The sequence below is a fragment of the Oncorhynchus masou genome, chromosome 30 (genome assembly GCF_036934945.1).
Source record: "Oncorhynchus masou masou isolate Uvic2021 chromosome 30, UVic_Omas_1.1, whole genome shotgun sequence".
Lineage (NCBI taxonomy): Eukaryota > Metazoa > Chordata > Actinopteri > Salmoniformes > Salmonidae > Oncorhynchus > Oncorhynchus masou.
Genome location: NC_088241.1, coordinates 43405423 through 43420422, shown reverse-complemented (window position 1 = coordinate 43420422; position 15000 = coordinate 43405423). Strand labels below are relative to the sequence as shown.

Sequence of the window (15000 nt, the reverse complement as noted above, 5' to 3'; positions counted from 1 at the left end):
ACAAATATAACTAACCACTTCTGTCTGCTGCTCCACCTCTCATGATCCTGGCGATAAGGATGGCTCCTGTGTGCTCATCACGCTTTATTGTAGCTCCCTGCGTCACAGACACACAAGGAACAGGTCAATAGATGAAGTATCATACGAAGGTTTCTTTTTTGTTGTTATTTTTACATTTTATTTTTTTACCCCTTTTTCTCCCCAATTCTGTGGTATCCAACTGTCTCATTGCTGCAACACCCAGAAGCCAGCCGCACCAACGTGTCGGAGGACACACCTGGCTACCGTGTCAGAGTGCACTGTGCCCGGCTCGCCACAAGTGTCACTAGAGCGCAATGGGACAAGGACATCCCTGCCGGCCAAACCCTCCCCTAACCCGGACGACGCTGCGCCGCCCCATGGATCTCCCGGTCGCGGCCGGCTGTGACAGAGCCTGGACTCGTACCCAGAGTCTCCAGTGGCACAGCTGGCCCTGAGATGCAGTGCCTTAGACCACTGCGCCACTCGGGAGGCCATCATATGGTGTTACACGTGTACCAATATCCAGAGATTCCATCATGAGCCTCCAACAGACATTTTCTGGTCAACCATCACTTCCAACCTGCTACACCTCTTTATGATTTCCAATCCAAACCACTTCAATCAACCACTGGGGTGAATCCCCTTACTGGTTGACATGAACGCCAGTACAGTCCAAACCTTACCCGGCATAGACATCCATCCCGGGACCATGTCTGTCTGGACTAGCCCCTGACTGAAGGAAAAGTGAGGCCCTAGCAGATAGTTAACCTTCAGCCCTGTAGCCTCAGCAGACATCCAGACACCATCTCCCTCGCCCCCCCTCTCTCTCTCTCTCTCTCTCTCCAGACACCCTGTGTTTTCACTGTCGTCTTTACTGCCCCATAGCTGAGACCAGGACACAGAGGGCAGGGGGAGAGACATCCAGACAGGATATAGAGGACAGAAGGGATGAGGTTTCAGTGCAGCCAGTGATGCGTTTACCAGGGCTTCTCGCTCTCCCTCCCTTCAGCCAGTCAGAGACAATGGGTCCAGGCTGTGCCAACAGCCAACCCGCCCCGCCCTTCCGCAAGCAACTTATCGGCAGAGTGCGGGATGGTGGATGGACGCTGGCACACAGCGAGACGACGAAACCTTTTCCGATTCCCGGCCAAAGCATTGAGTGTCATCACCGCCAGCCTATCCGACCGGACAGCGCCAGACAGGTAACGGCTCCGTAGACGTGTCGTCTAGGCACATAGTTACGAACTAGAAAGGAGTCATCCCTCGCTCCTCTCGTCTCTACCTGTTATTCACATCATCTTCAAGACTGTTATTGTTTCTGTGAAAGAAGAGGCTCCTTTTACTCCACGGTGTGTGGACTGTGCTTCGTTTCAAACTGTCCAACGAACTGCCATGTTGTTCTAACCAACTGCTACTAGGGCCTAGCCAGGGGCACTCAGAGACGTCAATGACCAGGCGGTGGCCAACCAAACGTCCTTCCGTTTCATTTTTCTTGGGCGACCTACCTAAATATAGTACCTCCATAGGTCCAACAGGCAGGAGTGTCATGGCTGACAAGAAGCGCAGAGAAATCACTGGTTTCTTCCACTAAATTACCGCGTCACCCTCACCGTTTTCTCAACCTGTTCCCTCCTAAATGGTTTTCTCCCCCAATAATACTTTTCTCAAGGTCCTTTCCTCTGTGTGACGTTGAGTTAAGAAGACGAGATGGCGGCTGGTCTCGATGGAAAGAGCAGAGGCCCTTCCTTTAACATGGGGATAAGACGCTCCTCAGGTCAGAGATCTTCACAGCTTTTCCATTTAATCAAATAGTTTGTCCAATTATGGTAACCAGAGAGGTTTTGGTAGAAGGAAATCAGAGGAGGGGTGGAGAGGGCAGAACACTGTCAAACCCTGGTGTCAAGGTCACAGCTAACCCCTTACAGAGACTATAAACAGCTGAAACATGATGTAATAGGAGAGGGAGGGAGAGAGATGAGGGGGGAGGGGGCACCAGACAGAGAGAGGGCAGAGAGAGAAAGCAAATAGAGAGAGAGACAGAGAGAGATACAGGTCTGTGTCATTTCTCAAAGCAGTGTCCAGACTGCAGGGGGCGGAGGGTGGCAGCTCTCTGCTTTTCATCCAGTTGGGATGTTTTTGTCAGTGTGTTGTTGGCTGGGGGCCTGTGATGGATGTTTTTGTCAGTGTGTGGTTGGCTGGGGGACAGGACTGTGATGGATGTTTTTGTCAGTGTGTTGTTGGCTGGGGGCCTGTGATGGATGTTTTTGTCAGTGTGTTGTTGGCTGGGGGCCTGTGATGGATGTTTTTGTCAGTGTGTTGTTGGCTGGGGGCCTGTGATGGATGTTTTTGTCAGTGTGTTGTTGGCTGGGGGCCTGTGATGGATGTTTTTGTCAGTGTGTTGTTGGCTGGGGGCCTGTGATGGATGTTTTTGTCAGTGTGTGGTTGGCTGGGGGACTGTGATGGATGTTTTTGTCAGTGTGTGGTTGGCTGGGGGACTGTGATGGATGTTTTTGTCAGTGTGTTGTTGGCTGGGGGCCTGTGATGGATGTTTTTGTCAGTGTGTTGTTGGCTGGGGGCCTGTGATGGATGTTTTTGTCAGTGTGTTGTTGGCTGGGGGCCTGTGATGGATGTTTTTGTCAGTGTGTTGTTGGCTGGGGGCCTGTGATGGATGTTTTTGTCAGTGTGTTGTTGGCTGGGGGCCTGTGATGGATGTTTTTGTCAGTGTGTGGTTGGCTGGGGGACTGTGATGGATGTTTTTGTCAGTGTGTGGTTGGCTGGGGGACTGTGATGGATGTTTTTGTCAGTGTGTTGTTGGCTGGGGGACTGTAATGGATGTTTTTGTCAGTGTGTGGTTGGCTGGGGGACTGTGATGGATGTTTTTGTCAGTGTGTGGTTGGCTGGGGGCCTGTGATGGATGTTTTTGTCAGTGTGTTGTTGGCTGGGGGACTGTGATGGATGTTTTTGTCAGTGTGTTGTTGGCTGGGGGACTGTGATGGATGTTTTTGTCAGTGTGTTGTTGGCTGGGGGCATGTGATGGATGTTTTTGTCAGTGTGTTGTTGGCTGGGGGACAGGACTGTGATGGATGTTTTTGTCAGTGTGTTGTTGGCTGGGGGACTGTGATGGATGTTTTTGTCAGTGTGTGGTTGGCTGGGTGACAGGACTGTGATGGATGTTTTTGTCAGTGTGTTGTTGGCTGGGGGCCTGTGATGGATGTTTCTGTCAGTGTGTTGTTGGCTGGGGGCCTGTGATGGATGTTTTTGTCAGTGTGTGGTTGGCTGGGGGACAGGACTGTGATGGATGTTTTTGTCAGTGTGTTGTTGGCTGGGGGACTGTGATGGATGTTGTTGTCAGTGTGTTGTTGGCTGGGGGCCTGTGATGGATGTTTTTGTCAGTGTGTTGTTGGCTGGGGGACAGGACTGTGATGGATCTTTTTGTCAGTGTGTTGTTGGCTGGGGGACTGTGATGGATGTTTTTGTCAGTGTGTGGTTGGCTGGGGGACAGGACTGTGATGGATGTTTTTGTCAGTGTGTTGTTGGCTGGGGGCCTGTGATGGATGTTTTTGTCAGTGTGTTGTTGGCTGGGGGACAGGACTGTGATGGATGTTTTTGTCAGTGTGTTGTTGGCTGGGGGCCTGTGATGGATGTTTTTGTCAGTGTGTGGTTGGCTGGGGGACAGGACTGTGATGGATGTTTTTGTCAGTTTGTGGTTGGCTGGGGGACTGTGATGGATGTTTTTGTCAGTGTGTTGTTGGCTGGGGGACTGTAATGGATGTTTTTGTCAGTGTGTGGTTGGCTGGGGGCCTGTGATGGATGTTTTTGTCAGTGTGTTGTTGGCTGGGGGACTGTGATGGATGTTTTTGTCAGTGTGTTGTTGGCTGGGGGACTGTGATGGATGTTTTTGTCAGTGTGTTGTTGGCTGGGGGCCTGTGATGGATGTTTTTGTCAGTGTGTTGTTGGCTGGGGGACAGGACTGTGATGGATGTTTTTGTCAGTGTGTTGTTGGCTGGGGGACAGGACTGTGATGGATGTTTTTGTCAGTGTGTTGTTGGCTGGGGGCCTGTGATGGATGTTTTTGTCAGTGTGTTGTTGGCTGGGGGACTGTGATGGATGTTTTTGTCAGTGTGTTGTTGGCTGGGGGACAGTACTGTGATGGATGATTTTGTCAGTGTGTTGTTGGCTGGGGGACAGGACTGTGATGGATGTTTTTGTCAGTGTGTTGTTGGCTGGGGGACTGTGATGGATGTTTTTGTCAGTGTGTTGTTGGCTGGGGGCCTGTGATGGATGTTTTTGTCAGTGTGTTGTTGGCTGGGGGCCTGTGATGGATGTTTTTGTCAGTGTGTGGTTGGCTGGGGGACAGGACTGTGATGGATGTTTTTGTCAGTGTGTTGTTGGCTGGGGGCCTGTGATGGATGTTTTTGTCAGCGTGTTGTTGGCTGGGGGCCTGTGATGGATGTTTTTGTCAGTGTGTGGTTGGCTGGGGGACAGTACTGTGATGGATGTTTTTGTCAGTGTGTTGTTGGCTGGGGGACAGTACTGTGATGGATGTTTTTGTCAGTGTGTTGTTGGCTGGGGGACAGGACTGTGATGGATGTTTTTGTCAGTGTGTTGTTGGCTGGGGGACTGTGATGGATGTTGTTGTCAGTGTGTTGTTGGCTGGGGGCCTGTGATGGATGTTTTTGTCAGTGTGTTGTTGGCTGGGGGACAGGACTGTGATGGATGTTTTTGTCAGTGTGTTGTTGGCTGGAGGACTGTGATGGATGTTTTTGTCAGTGTGTGGTTGGCTGGGGGACAGGACTGTGATAGATGTTTTGGTCAGTGTGTTGTTGGCTGGGGGCCTGTGATGGATGTTTTTGTCAGTGTGTTGTTGGCTGGGGGACAGGACTGTGATGGATGTTTTTGTCAGTGTGTTGTTGGCTGGGGGACAGGACTGTGATGGATGTTTTTGTCAGTGTGTTGTTGGCTGGGGGCCTGTGATGGATGTTTTTGTCAGTGTGTTGTTGGCTGGGGGACTGTGATGGATGTTTTTGTCAGTGTGTTGTTGGCTGGGGGACTGTGATGTTTTTATTAGGTTTCATCGCAGTCCACATGTCCTCCCTCCTTACCTCCCACAGCAGTCCACACGTCCTCCCTCCTTACCTCCCACCCCTCACACAGCAGTCCACACGTCCTCCCTCCTTACCTCCCACAGCAGTCCACACGTCCTCCCTCCTCATCTCCCACCCCTCCCACAGCAGTCCACACGTCCTCCCTCCTTACCCCCACCCCTCCCACAGCAGTTCACACGTCCTCCCTCCTTACCTCCCACCCCTCCCACAGCAGTCCACACGTCCTCCCTCCTTACCTCCCACCCCTCCCACAGCAGTCCACACGTCCTCCCTCCTTACCTCCCACCCCTCCCACAGCAGTCCACACGTCCTCATCTCCCACCCCTCCCACAGCAGTCCACACGTCCTCCCTCATCTCCCACCCCTCCCACAGCAGTCCACACGTCCTCATCTCCCACCCCTCCCACAGCAGTCCACACGTCCTCCCTCATCTCCCACCCCTCCCACAGCAGTCCACACGTCCTCATCTCCCACCCCTCCCACAGCAGTCCACACGTCCTCCCTCATCTCCCACCCCTCCCACAGCAGTCCACACGTCCTCATCTCCCACCCCTCCCACAGCAGTCCACACGTCCTCCCTCATCTCCCACCCCTCCCACAGCAGTGCACACGTCCTCCCTCCTTACCTCCCACCCCTCCCACAGCAGTCCACACGTCCTCCCTCCTTACCTCCCACCCCTCCCACAGCAGTCCACACGTCCTCCCTCCTTACCTCCCACAGCAGTCCACACGTCCTCCCTCCTTACCTCCCACCCCTCCCACAGCAGTCCACACGTCCTCCCTCCTCATCTCCCACCCCTCCCACAGCAGTCCACACGTCCTCCCTCCTTACCTCCCACCCCTCCCACAGCAGTCCACACGTCCTCATCTCCCACCCCTCCCACAGCAGTCCACACGTCCTCTCTCCTCATCTCCCACCCCTCCTACAGCAGTCCACACGTCCTCCCTCCCACCCCTCCCACAGCAGTCCACACATCCTACCTCCCACCCCTCCCACAGCAGTCCACACGTCCTCCCTCCTTACCTCCCACCCCTCCCACAGCAGTCCACATGTCCTCCCTCCTCATCTCCCACCCCTCCCACAGCAGTCCACACGTCCTCCCTCCTTACCTCCCACCCCTCCCACAGCAGTCCACACGTCCTCCCTCCTTACCTCCCACAGCAGTCCACACGTCCTCCCTCCTTACCTCCCACTCCTCCCACAGCAGTCCACACGTCCTCCTTCCTCATCTCCCACCCCTCCCACAGCAGTCCACACGTCCTCCCTCCTTACCTTCCACCCCTCCCACAGCAGTCCACACGTCCTCCCTCCTTACCTTCCACCCCTCCCACAGCAATCCACACGTCCTCCCTCCTCATCTCCCACCCCTCCTACAGCAGTCCACACGTCCTCCCTCCCACCCCTCCCACAGCAGTCCACACGTCCTCCCTCCCACCCCTCCCACAGCAGTCCACACGTCCTCCCTCCCTACCTCCCACCCCTCCCACAGCAGTCCACACGTCCTCCCTCCTTACCTCCCACCCCTCCCACAGCAGTCCACACGTCCTCCCTCCTCATCTCCCACCCCCTCCCACAGCAGTCCACACGTCCTCCCTCCTTACCTCCCACCCCACCCACAGCAGTCCACACGTCCTCCCTCCTTACCTCCCACAGCAGTCCACACGTCCTCCCTCCTTACCTCCCACCCCTCCCACAGCAGTCCACACGTCCTCCTTCCTCATCTCCCACCCCTCCCACAGCAGTCCACACGTCCTCCCTCCTTACCTTCCACCCCTCCCACAGCAGTCCACACGTCCTCCCTCCTCATCTCCCACCCCTCCTACAGCAGTCCACACGTCCTCCCTCCCACAGCAGTCCACACGTCCTCCCTCCCTACCTCCCACCCCTCCCACAGCAGTCCACACGTCCTCCCTCCTTACCTCCCACCCCTCCCACAGCAGTCCACACGTCCTCCCTCCTCATCTCCCACCCCTCCCACAGCAGTCCACACGTCCTCCCTCCTTACCTCCCACCCCTCCCACAGCAGTCCACACGTCCTCCCTCCTTACCTCCCACAGCAGTCCACACGTCCTCCCTCCTTACCTCCCACCCCTCCCACAGCAGTCCACACGTCCTCCTTCCTCATCTCCCACCCCTCCCACAGCAGTCCACACGTCCTCCCTCCTTACCTTCCACCCCTCCCACAGCAGTCCACACGTCCTCCCTCCTCATCTCCCACCCCTCCTACAGCAGTCCACACGTCCTCCCTCCTTACCTCCCACCCCTCCCCCACGGCAGTCCACATGTCCCCCCTCCTTACCTGCCAACCCTCCCCCATGGCAGTCCACACGTCCCCCCTCCCCCACGGCAGTCCACATATCCCCCCCTCCTTACCTCCCACCCCTCAAATTTTTCCTCTCCCACGGCAGTCCACACGTCCTCGCTACATCGTTCCAGGGCCTCAACAAGCTGTGCGCCACATGGAGAGGCTGGTACACTTCATTCCCTATTTCCTAGGGCAAATGGAGCTGTTCTGTAAGCAGGCTAACAGACCTGACCTGCTTTGGAAGTACTAGGAGAGGTAGAGGTAGAGTTTTGGGATAAATGTTGTAACCCAATGGTCACCTTAACCCTACCTCCCCAGCCTCCCTGTTCTGCTGATGCCCTGTGGTTAACTCTCATCGACAGCACTGACGCATAGCTCCTAATGAGCAATTACATAAACAGCCCTGAACCAAAAGAAGCTCTGGCTTCAAACACTAGGGCGGGTGCATACAAGCGCACACCCACAAACACATACAGTAGGGAAAGATTCACTAGCCTGCATGGGGCCTCTCCTGAAGCTGCTAACCTGAGGATGGCTGCTCTGTTCGTTAACACAGACCCATCAGCACTCGCTGGCACATGGAAGCCATTTGGGAGAGTTGCGGACGAGCCAAGGAGAGTTTAACTCGAGCCAGGGAAACGCTGGTGCCCGGGGGTTACCTGAATGCAGGCCAGCCAAAGACTGACTAACAGTCAGACAGACATAGGCCTAGGCTGCATCCCAAATGGCACCATATTCCCTATATAGTGCACTACCTTCGACCAGGACCCTATGGCATCTGGTTAAATGTAGTGCACTATATAGGGAGTAGGGTGCCATTTGGGACACGACTAGACAGGCAGGAGGACTTAAGGGTTATGATTGATGTTGGACAATCACAAAGCCTGATGAATGAGCTACACTAGTAAGTAGAAGGGCCACCACTTAACCATCAAGTGACTGGCTAAACCTCGTCATTCTCACCAAATAGATAGCTTAGTTAGCCCAAGAGGAGGGAAACATAAGGAAGTGTCTCTTTTTGTGTGTATTTTGTTTCGCTTTTCGCCCCTCACCTCCCTAAGAGTCTTCCGACTCGAGGTGGAGGTCTAAAAATAGGCATTACTTATAAGAAGCGCGCGAGCCTCTCTCCGAAAAATGATATGTTGGAGAAGTTAGCGATGTGGAATCGTCCTGGTGGAATCAGCAGTGCTTTTAGGTCAATTACTCATCAGTAAGTAAGGTGATCCTCTGCTCTCCCCCTGATCAGCTCCATATGGGAACCTCTGCTCCGACCACTATTACTATATTTTGAACACATAAAATGTTTCTGATCGTTATTGTAGGCCCGGCCAAAACTCAATAGCTTAATCTCCGCGGTGTGATGAGAATTGGAGAAATATTCATCCATAGACTGTTAGTTATATTCTCTCTCTGAGGCTCTGTGAACGGCCGTATAAAAAACACATGCAGAGCAAGACAAGGTTGCCGTATTAAGTACGTGATGACAAATGGCTCACACTTTACATATTCACTCAACTTTGAGAAAGAGGAAGGAGAGCAGGGCTGGGGGAGGGGGTCGGGGACAATCTGGATTGCCTCACGGTATATAGGAGGCGAGCGTTCATTTCTGAGAGCGAACAAGAGGCAAGCGATATCTTCCAGGGCCTTTCAACATGCGCTGGAGCCACGATAGAGTGGGGCAGGGGCCAGGACAGTTACTGCTGCAGTAGGAGAGACCTCAGCCCTCTGCTCAACACACGTCAGTCAGGACCAGAGCCTACTGGCTGGCTTAGGTTTCAGGGGGCTGGTGGCTGTGGCCCAGGGCAGAGAGACTGAGGTAGGGGCCAGGACAGTTACTGCAGCAGCAGACATAGGGCTGGATGGCTGGCTGGGCCTTCAGGGGGGTAAATAATTATTGGGGATTAAGTATAGGTGCTGGGGGGCCTGTACAATTATAGCAGCAGTAGGAGAAGCAGCAGGAGAGGCTTCAGACCTTAGCACAGCACACTGGGGCTGGGTGTCTGGCCTGGCCATGGTGGAGAAACAGAGGACAGAAGTCATCTTATCCAGCCCTAACCCTGCCTGGCTGGGGCTTCAGGGCATCTAGGGTATATGGTTGGGGATTGGGAATAAGGGCTGGGGCCAGGGCCATAGGATCTGCTGGCTGGTTCTTCAGCGGTCTGGTATCTAGAGCTGGGATTGGGGCTCTGGCTGGAACAACAGGACTGGTGGTGTGGCTGGGGCTTCAGGAGTCTGGGTGTGTGGCCTGGTCATAGCGGAGAACCAGAGGGGATCCTCTTACCCCCTCCCTCCCTCAACCTGCCAGCAAAAACAAGCAGGCGTCTCCATTTCACACACACATCCCTCAGTCCGTAACGACCACTCATAACATTGTCTGAGCCTGTGGCATTCAACAAATATTATTTTTCCCTGCAAATTGAACGAGACAAGAAAAAACAAATGTGAGTGGTCGGGCCAGTGGGCGAGAACGTGTTTTGACATGATGTCACTTAACAGCAAATTGTAACGGCGACAATAAACTCTCACTTTGGCTCGGCGAGTCCGCTACCTGCCACCATGTTGACTGAAGTATTTAGGATATAAATACAAATGTAGTGGAAACCACATGCTAGCATTTTGCTCTCACCAGATGTTGACTGTGGAAAATAGAATCACAATGGAAACAAGGCCTCCTGGACATTAAAACGCAATTACCTCCAATCATATCTCTAAAAGTGTGCCATTCAGCCTTACGTCAGACAGATGGCATATCACCCCCATTACATATAGGACCATTCAGAAACAGAGCCAACTGAGCATTTATGAGGCCTTGCATACTTAATCCCAGAGAGGAAACACAACGCATCGTCTGAAAAACTAAATGAATGAAAGAAAGTAAAGTGATACTCAGGTAATACAGTAATGAATGTATGTGGTCATGATTGAGAAATTAACTTTGTAATTCACTGTGGTACTCCTACATTATAATACAGAGCAGGAGGTCATTCACTGTGGTACTCCTACATTATAATACAGAGCAGGAGGTCATTCACTGTGGTACTCCTACATTATAATACAGAGCAGTAGATCATTCACTGTGGTACTCCTACATTATAATACAGAGCAGGAGGTCATTCACTGTGGTACTCCTACATTATAATACAGAGCAGGAGGTCATTCACTGTGGTACTCCTACATTATAATACAGAGCAGGAGGTCATTCACTGTGGTACTCCTACATTATAATACAGAGCAGGAGGTCATTCACTGTGGTACTACTACATTATAATACAGAGCAGGAGGTCATTCACTGTGGTACTCCTACATTATAATACAGAGCAGTAGATCTTCACTGTGGTACTCCTACATTATAATACAGAGCAGTAGATCTTCACTGTGGTACTCCTACATTATAATACAGAGCAGGAGGTCATTCACTGTGGTACTCCTACATTATAATACAGAGCAGTAGATCATTCACTGTGGTACTCCTACATTATAATACAGAGCAGGAGGTCATTCACTGTGGTACTCCTACATTATAATACAGAGCAGTAGATCTTCACTGTGATACTCCTACATTATAATACAGAGCAGTAGATCATTCACTGTGGTACTCCTACATTATAATACAGAGCAGGAGGTCATTCACTGTGGTACTCCTATATTATAATACAGAGCAGTAGATCTTCACTGTGGTACTCCTACATTATAATACAGAGCAGGAGGTCATTCACTGTGGTACTCCTACATTATAATACAGAGCAGTAGATCTTCACTGTGGTACTCCTACATTATAATACAGAGCAGGAGGTCATTCACTGTGGTACTCCTACATTATAATACAGAGCAGTAGATCTTCACTGTGGTACTCCTACATTATAATACAGAGCAGTAGATCTTCACTGTGGTACTCCTACATTATAATACAGAGCAGGAGGTCATTCACTGTGGTACTCCTACATTATACTACAGAGCAGGAGGTCATTCACTGTGGTACTCCTACATTATAATACAGAGCAGGAGGTCATTCACTGTGGTACTCCTACATTATAATACAGAGCAGCAGATCATTCACTGTGGTACTCCTACATTATAATACAGAGCAGGAGGTCATTCACTGTGGTACTCCTACATTATAATACAGAGCAGTAGATCTTCACTGTGGTACTCCTACATTATAATACAGAGCAGGAGGTCATTCACTGTGGTACTCCTACATTATAATACAGAGCAGGAGGTCATTCACTGTGGTACTCCTACATTATAATACAGAGCAGTAGATCTTCACTGTGGTACTCCTACATTATAATACAGAGCAGTAGATCATTCACTGTGGTACTCCTACATTATAATACAGATCAGTAGATCATTCACTGTGGTACTCCTACATTATAATACAGATCAGTAGATCATTCCATCCTCTCTGGGTGACCTGTTGCATGCCTCTCCACTGGTTTTATTAAATCACTTGTGATTAAAACTAATAAAAACCTACACAGAGAAACTCGGGCTAAAATGTCCTCTTTTATTTCCTTAACCCTGCTCTTGACCTGGGAGTGCAATTAACAGGTATTATGAGAAAATGGAAAATTGCAGGTCATTAGTCTGTGTTGGAGTCTGTCCTGGGAAAGACGGCTTTCAGTTCATTTGTCTTACCCTCCTCCTCCCCATCCACAGACTCTTAATGTTAGATAGAGCCATTACACTCTCGGAGAAAACCTATTGGAGCAGACCCACCTCAGCATTTCAGCTGTTCAAGTTGAGTCTGAATCCAGGTTTCACAGTGTGTGAGAGTCAGCATGCTCTGCGGGTTGCTATTTCTGTCCTGAGGTGTGTGTGTGTGTGTGTGTGTGTGTGTGTGTGTGTGTGTGTGTGTGTGTGTGTGTGTGTGTGTGTGTGTGTGTGTGTGTGTGTATATACAATGACAGTTATCGTGTCTCTCTCCCTCTCTCTGAGATTGTTTAGTGTTTTCTTCAGAAATTCTCCCGCCAGGAAAACATCACTTTCACATGTCACCTCTCATCTCCATAAGTGGCCTGGGAAACCCCAAAGAGAGGTCGCCTGGAGCGCCGCACAGGGACAGGCAACAACGCGCACATTCACCACCGCACCTCCCGCTCTCCTAACGCCGCACGGACGGGACACTGAAGCACGGAGCTCGGAACACGCTTTGGGGAGAGGAAAGCAACCAGATATTATACAAACAAGATGGGAAAGAGTGTTCAAGAGGCCTGAAACCATTCTAGGCGTTTAAGATTACCGACGATAGGGAACGCTTTCAGTGAGCCTTGAGATCTATATGGTAATGTGGTTTCTGTGATGTAGGGTGATCTGAGGCTGTGTGTGGATCACTCTCCAGACTGGCATGAGATAGGTCTGATCACATCATAAGACACACAGAGAGAAGTGACCTTGACCTCTACAGCTGACATGTGGTGGGTCTGGCTTTCTATCAAACACTCAACCAGCCACATAAATCACCCAATCAGATGAAGTTACAATTAGAAAAATGATGAAAGTTAATAGGTTGGGGTACTTGGTTACAAAGAATGAGTCAAAACTGAAAGTACAGATCTGAAATCTCAGATCCAGTCTACAATGAGTGGGGACACACACAAACTACTGTTACCAGTTCCAAATGTAATAGGCTTCGTGTAAAAGAGAGGAGGGCGCGTACTCTACCACCATGGAAGCAAACACTCCATCCACTTTCCACTGCCAGTTATAAAGAAATACACGTACAAGTGATCAAATCCAATAGCAGCATCATCAAACCAGAACGGCCCAGACGTTTCCTCATGTTTTACACTCTAGAACATTCTAGAACAATCCATCTTCCTCACAGAGCTCCAAACCCACAGCTAATCCATCAAATGAAAGATGCATGGGTTTTAAAGCACATGGCTCGATCTGTAAAACACTAACATGTGTCCCGCCTGCCTCCCATAATATAATCTAATGCTCCATTAATCTCAGTGTCGTTACCAACGACTTGATTGTCACACGCTAATGGAAACAGACAACAAAGGGAACATCCTCATACCTCGTTTTAAACGGCTTCAGTGTCATTATGTACGCCTTTCATTGACTAAATAGTTGAAATTAACAAAAGCTTGTCTCAAAATACATTTTGTACGTATTTGTTGTGCACCGCAGTCTCCAAGCCAAAGGTATTAAGAGTCTATTGCGAGACAGACAGACAGATCGAGAGAGAGAGAGCGAGAGAGAGACAGGCCCGAGAGAGGGAGAGAGAGATGGGGGGGGGGGGGGGGTGACATCTTGAGTATCTGAGTCTCTGCACGTGTTTACAGACTGACTCTGAGAGTCAAATGACGAAGAGATGAGACAGGCGGAGGGATCCAACAGCTCTAATGGTGCCAGAATGGTGAAGTGAAGGCTGAAGCCCAGATGGAAAATCATACTCTGCCTTTTGACATACCAATATCTGATTGTGATGCCAGTCATTCTCTGGTTCCTTCCTGGAAGAACAGAATGTCATGTGTGCAGTAAGGTCTGATCGGCAGAAATCTAAAGCAGTAGGGGTGATCGAAACGCTCAGCAAAAATCAACATAGTTCAGTATTTCAGGATTCTTAACGAGGAGCCCAGCTGATCCAGTGAGAGTGGGTGGTCAGGAGTTGCATTGATTAGGTACAGGGCAGAGCCAACTGGAATGGCCTGTCACTGACATACCTAGACATTCACGCAGGAGATGATGTCCACAGTATGGAGGGTGTTTTCCATCGAGTTGCACCCACCACGGTCACTCTTGATGGGAAAACCCAGACAGAGAGAGAGAGACCGAGAGAGAGACAGAGAGACATAGATCCTGTCGGGTTCCTGGCTGGGTGTTTTTACAGCTCCTAATGATGCCTAACAAACTGGGAATGGAGGGTCGAGTGTCTGGAGGTTTGGACGGCTGGGCCGAGAGAGGGGCATGATGGAAAGATGTGCGTTCCAAATGGGACCCTATTCCCTATATTCTGACCAAAGCCCATAGGACAAGTGTAGTAAAGGACAACAGAGAGAGAGAGAAATATGGAAGAGTCAGACAGACAGAGACAAAATGGAGAGAGAGACAGCAGAGAAAGGTGAAGATGAGTGATATAGTGGTGTAGAGATGAAGGGATTCAGAAGAGAGGGGCACAGAGAGAACAGAGGAGAGAGAGAGAGACAGCAGAGAAAGGTGAAGAGGAGTGATATAGTGGTGTAGAGATGAAGGGATTCAGAAGAGAGGGGCACAGAGAGAACAGAGGAGAGAGAGAGACAGCAGAGAAAGGTGAAGAGGAGTGATATAGTGGTGTAGAGATGAAGGGATTCAGAAGAGAGGGGCACAGAGAGAACAGAGGAGAGAGAGAGAGCCATAAAAACCACAACACAGTGGGGCCAAACACAGCAAGGACCTCCATCTTCACATCTCCTTCATCACAGGGTTAAAAAACAGCCAAACGAGAGGAGTTGGACACATCGACCACAGTCTTCGGTTTTTGCATCCCAAATGGCACCCTTTTCCCACTACCTTTGACCACTGCCTGGTCAAACCTAGTGCACTATATATATAGTGTACTACATTTGACAGTAGACCTG

At 50.7% G+C, this 15000-nt stretch overlaps 1 protein-coding gene across 3 annotated transcripts in view; it reads right to left on the bottom strand.

Moving 5' to 3' along the window:
- The window catches only part of LOC135522634 (MAGUK p55 subfamily member 7-like), a 273268-nt gene that overhangs the window by 97049 nt on the left and 161219 nt on the right, over window positions 1-15000 (bottom strand). For all 3 annotated transcript variants that reach the window (XM_064949080.1, XM_064949082.1, XM_064949081.1), the window contains exon 8: window positions 16-97. In XM_064949080.1, coding sequence (XP_064805152.1) covers window positions 16-97 — 82 coding nt within the window. The remainder of the gene's footprint in view (window positions 1-15; window positions 98-15000) is intronic.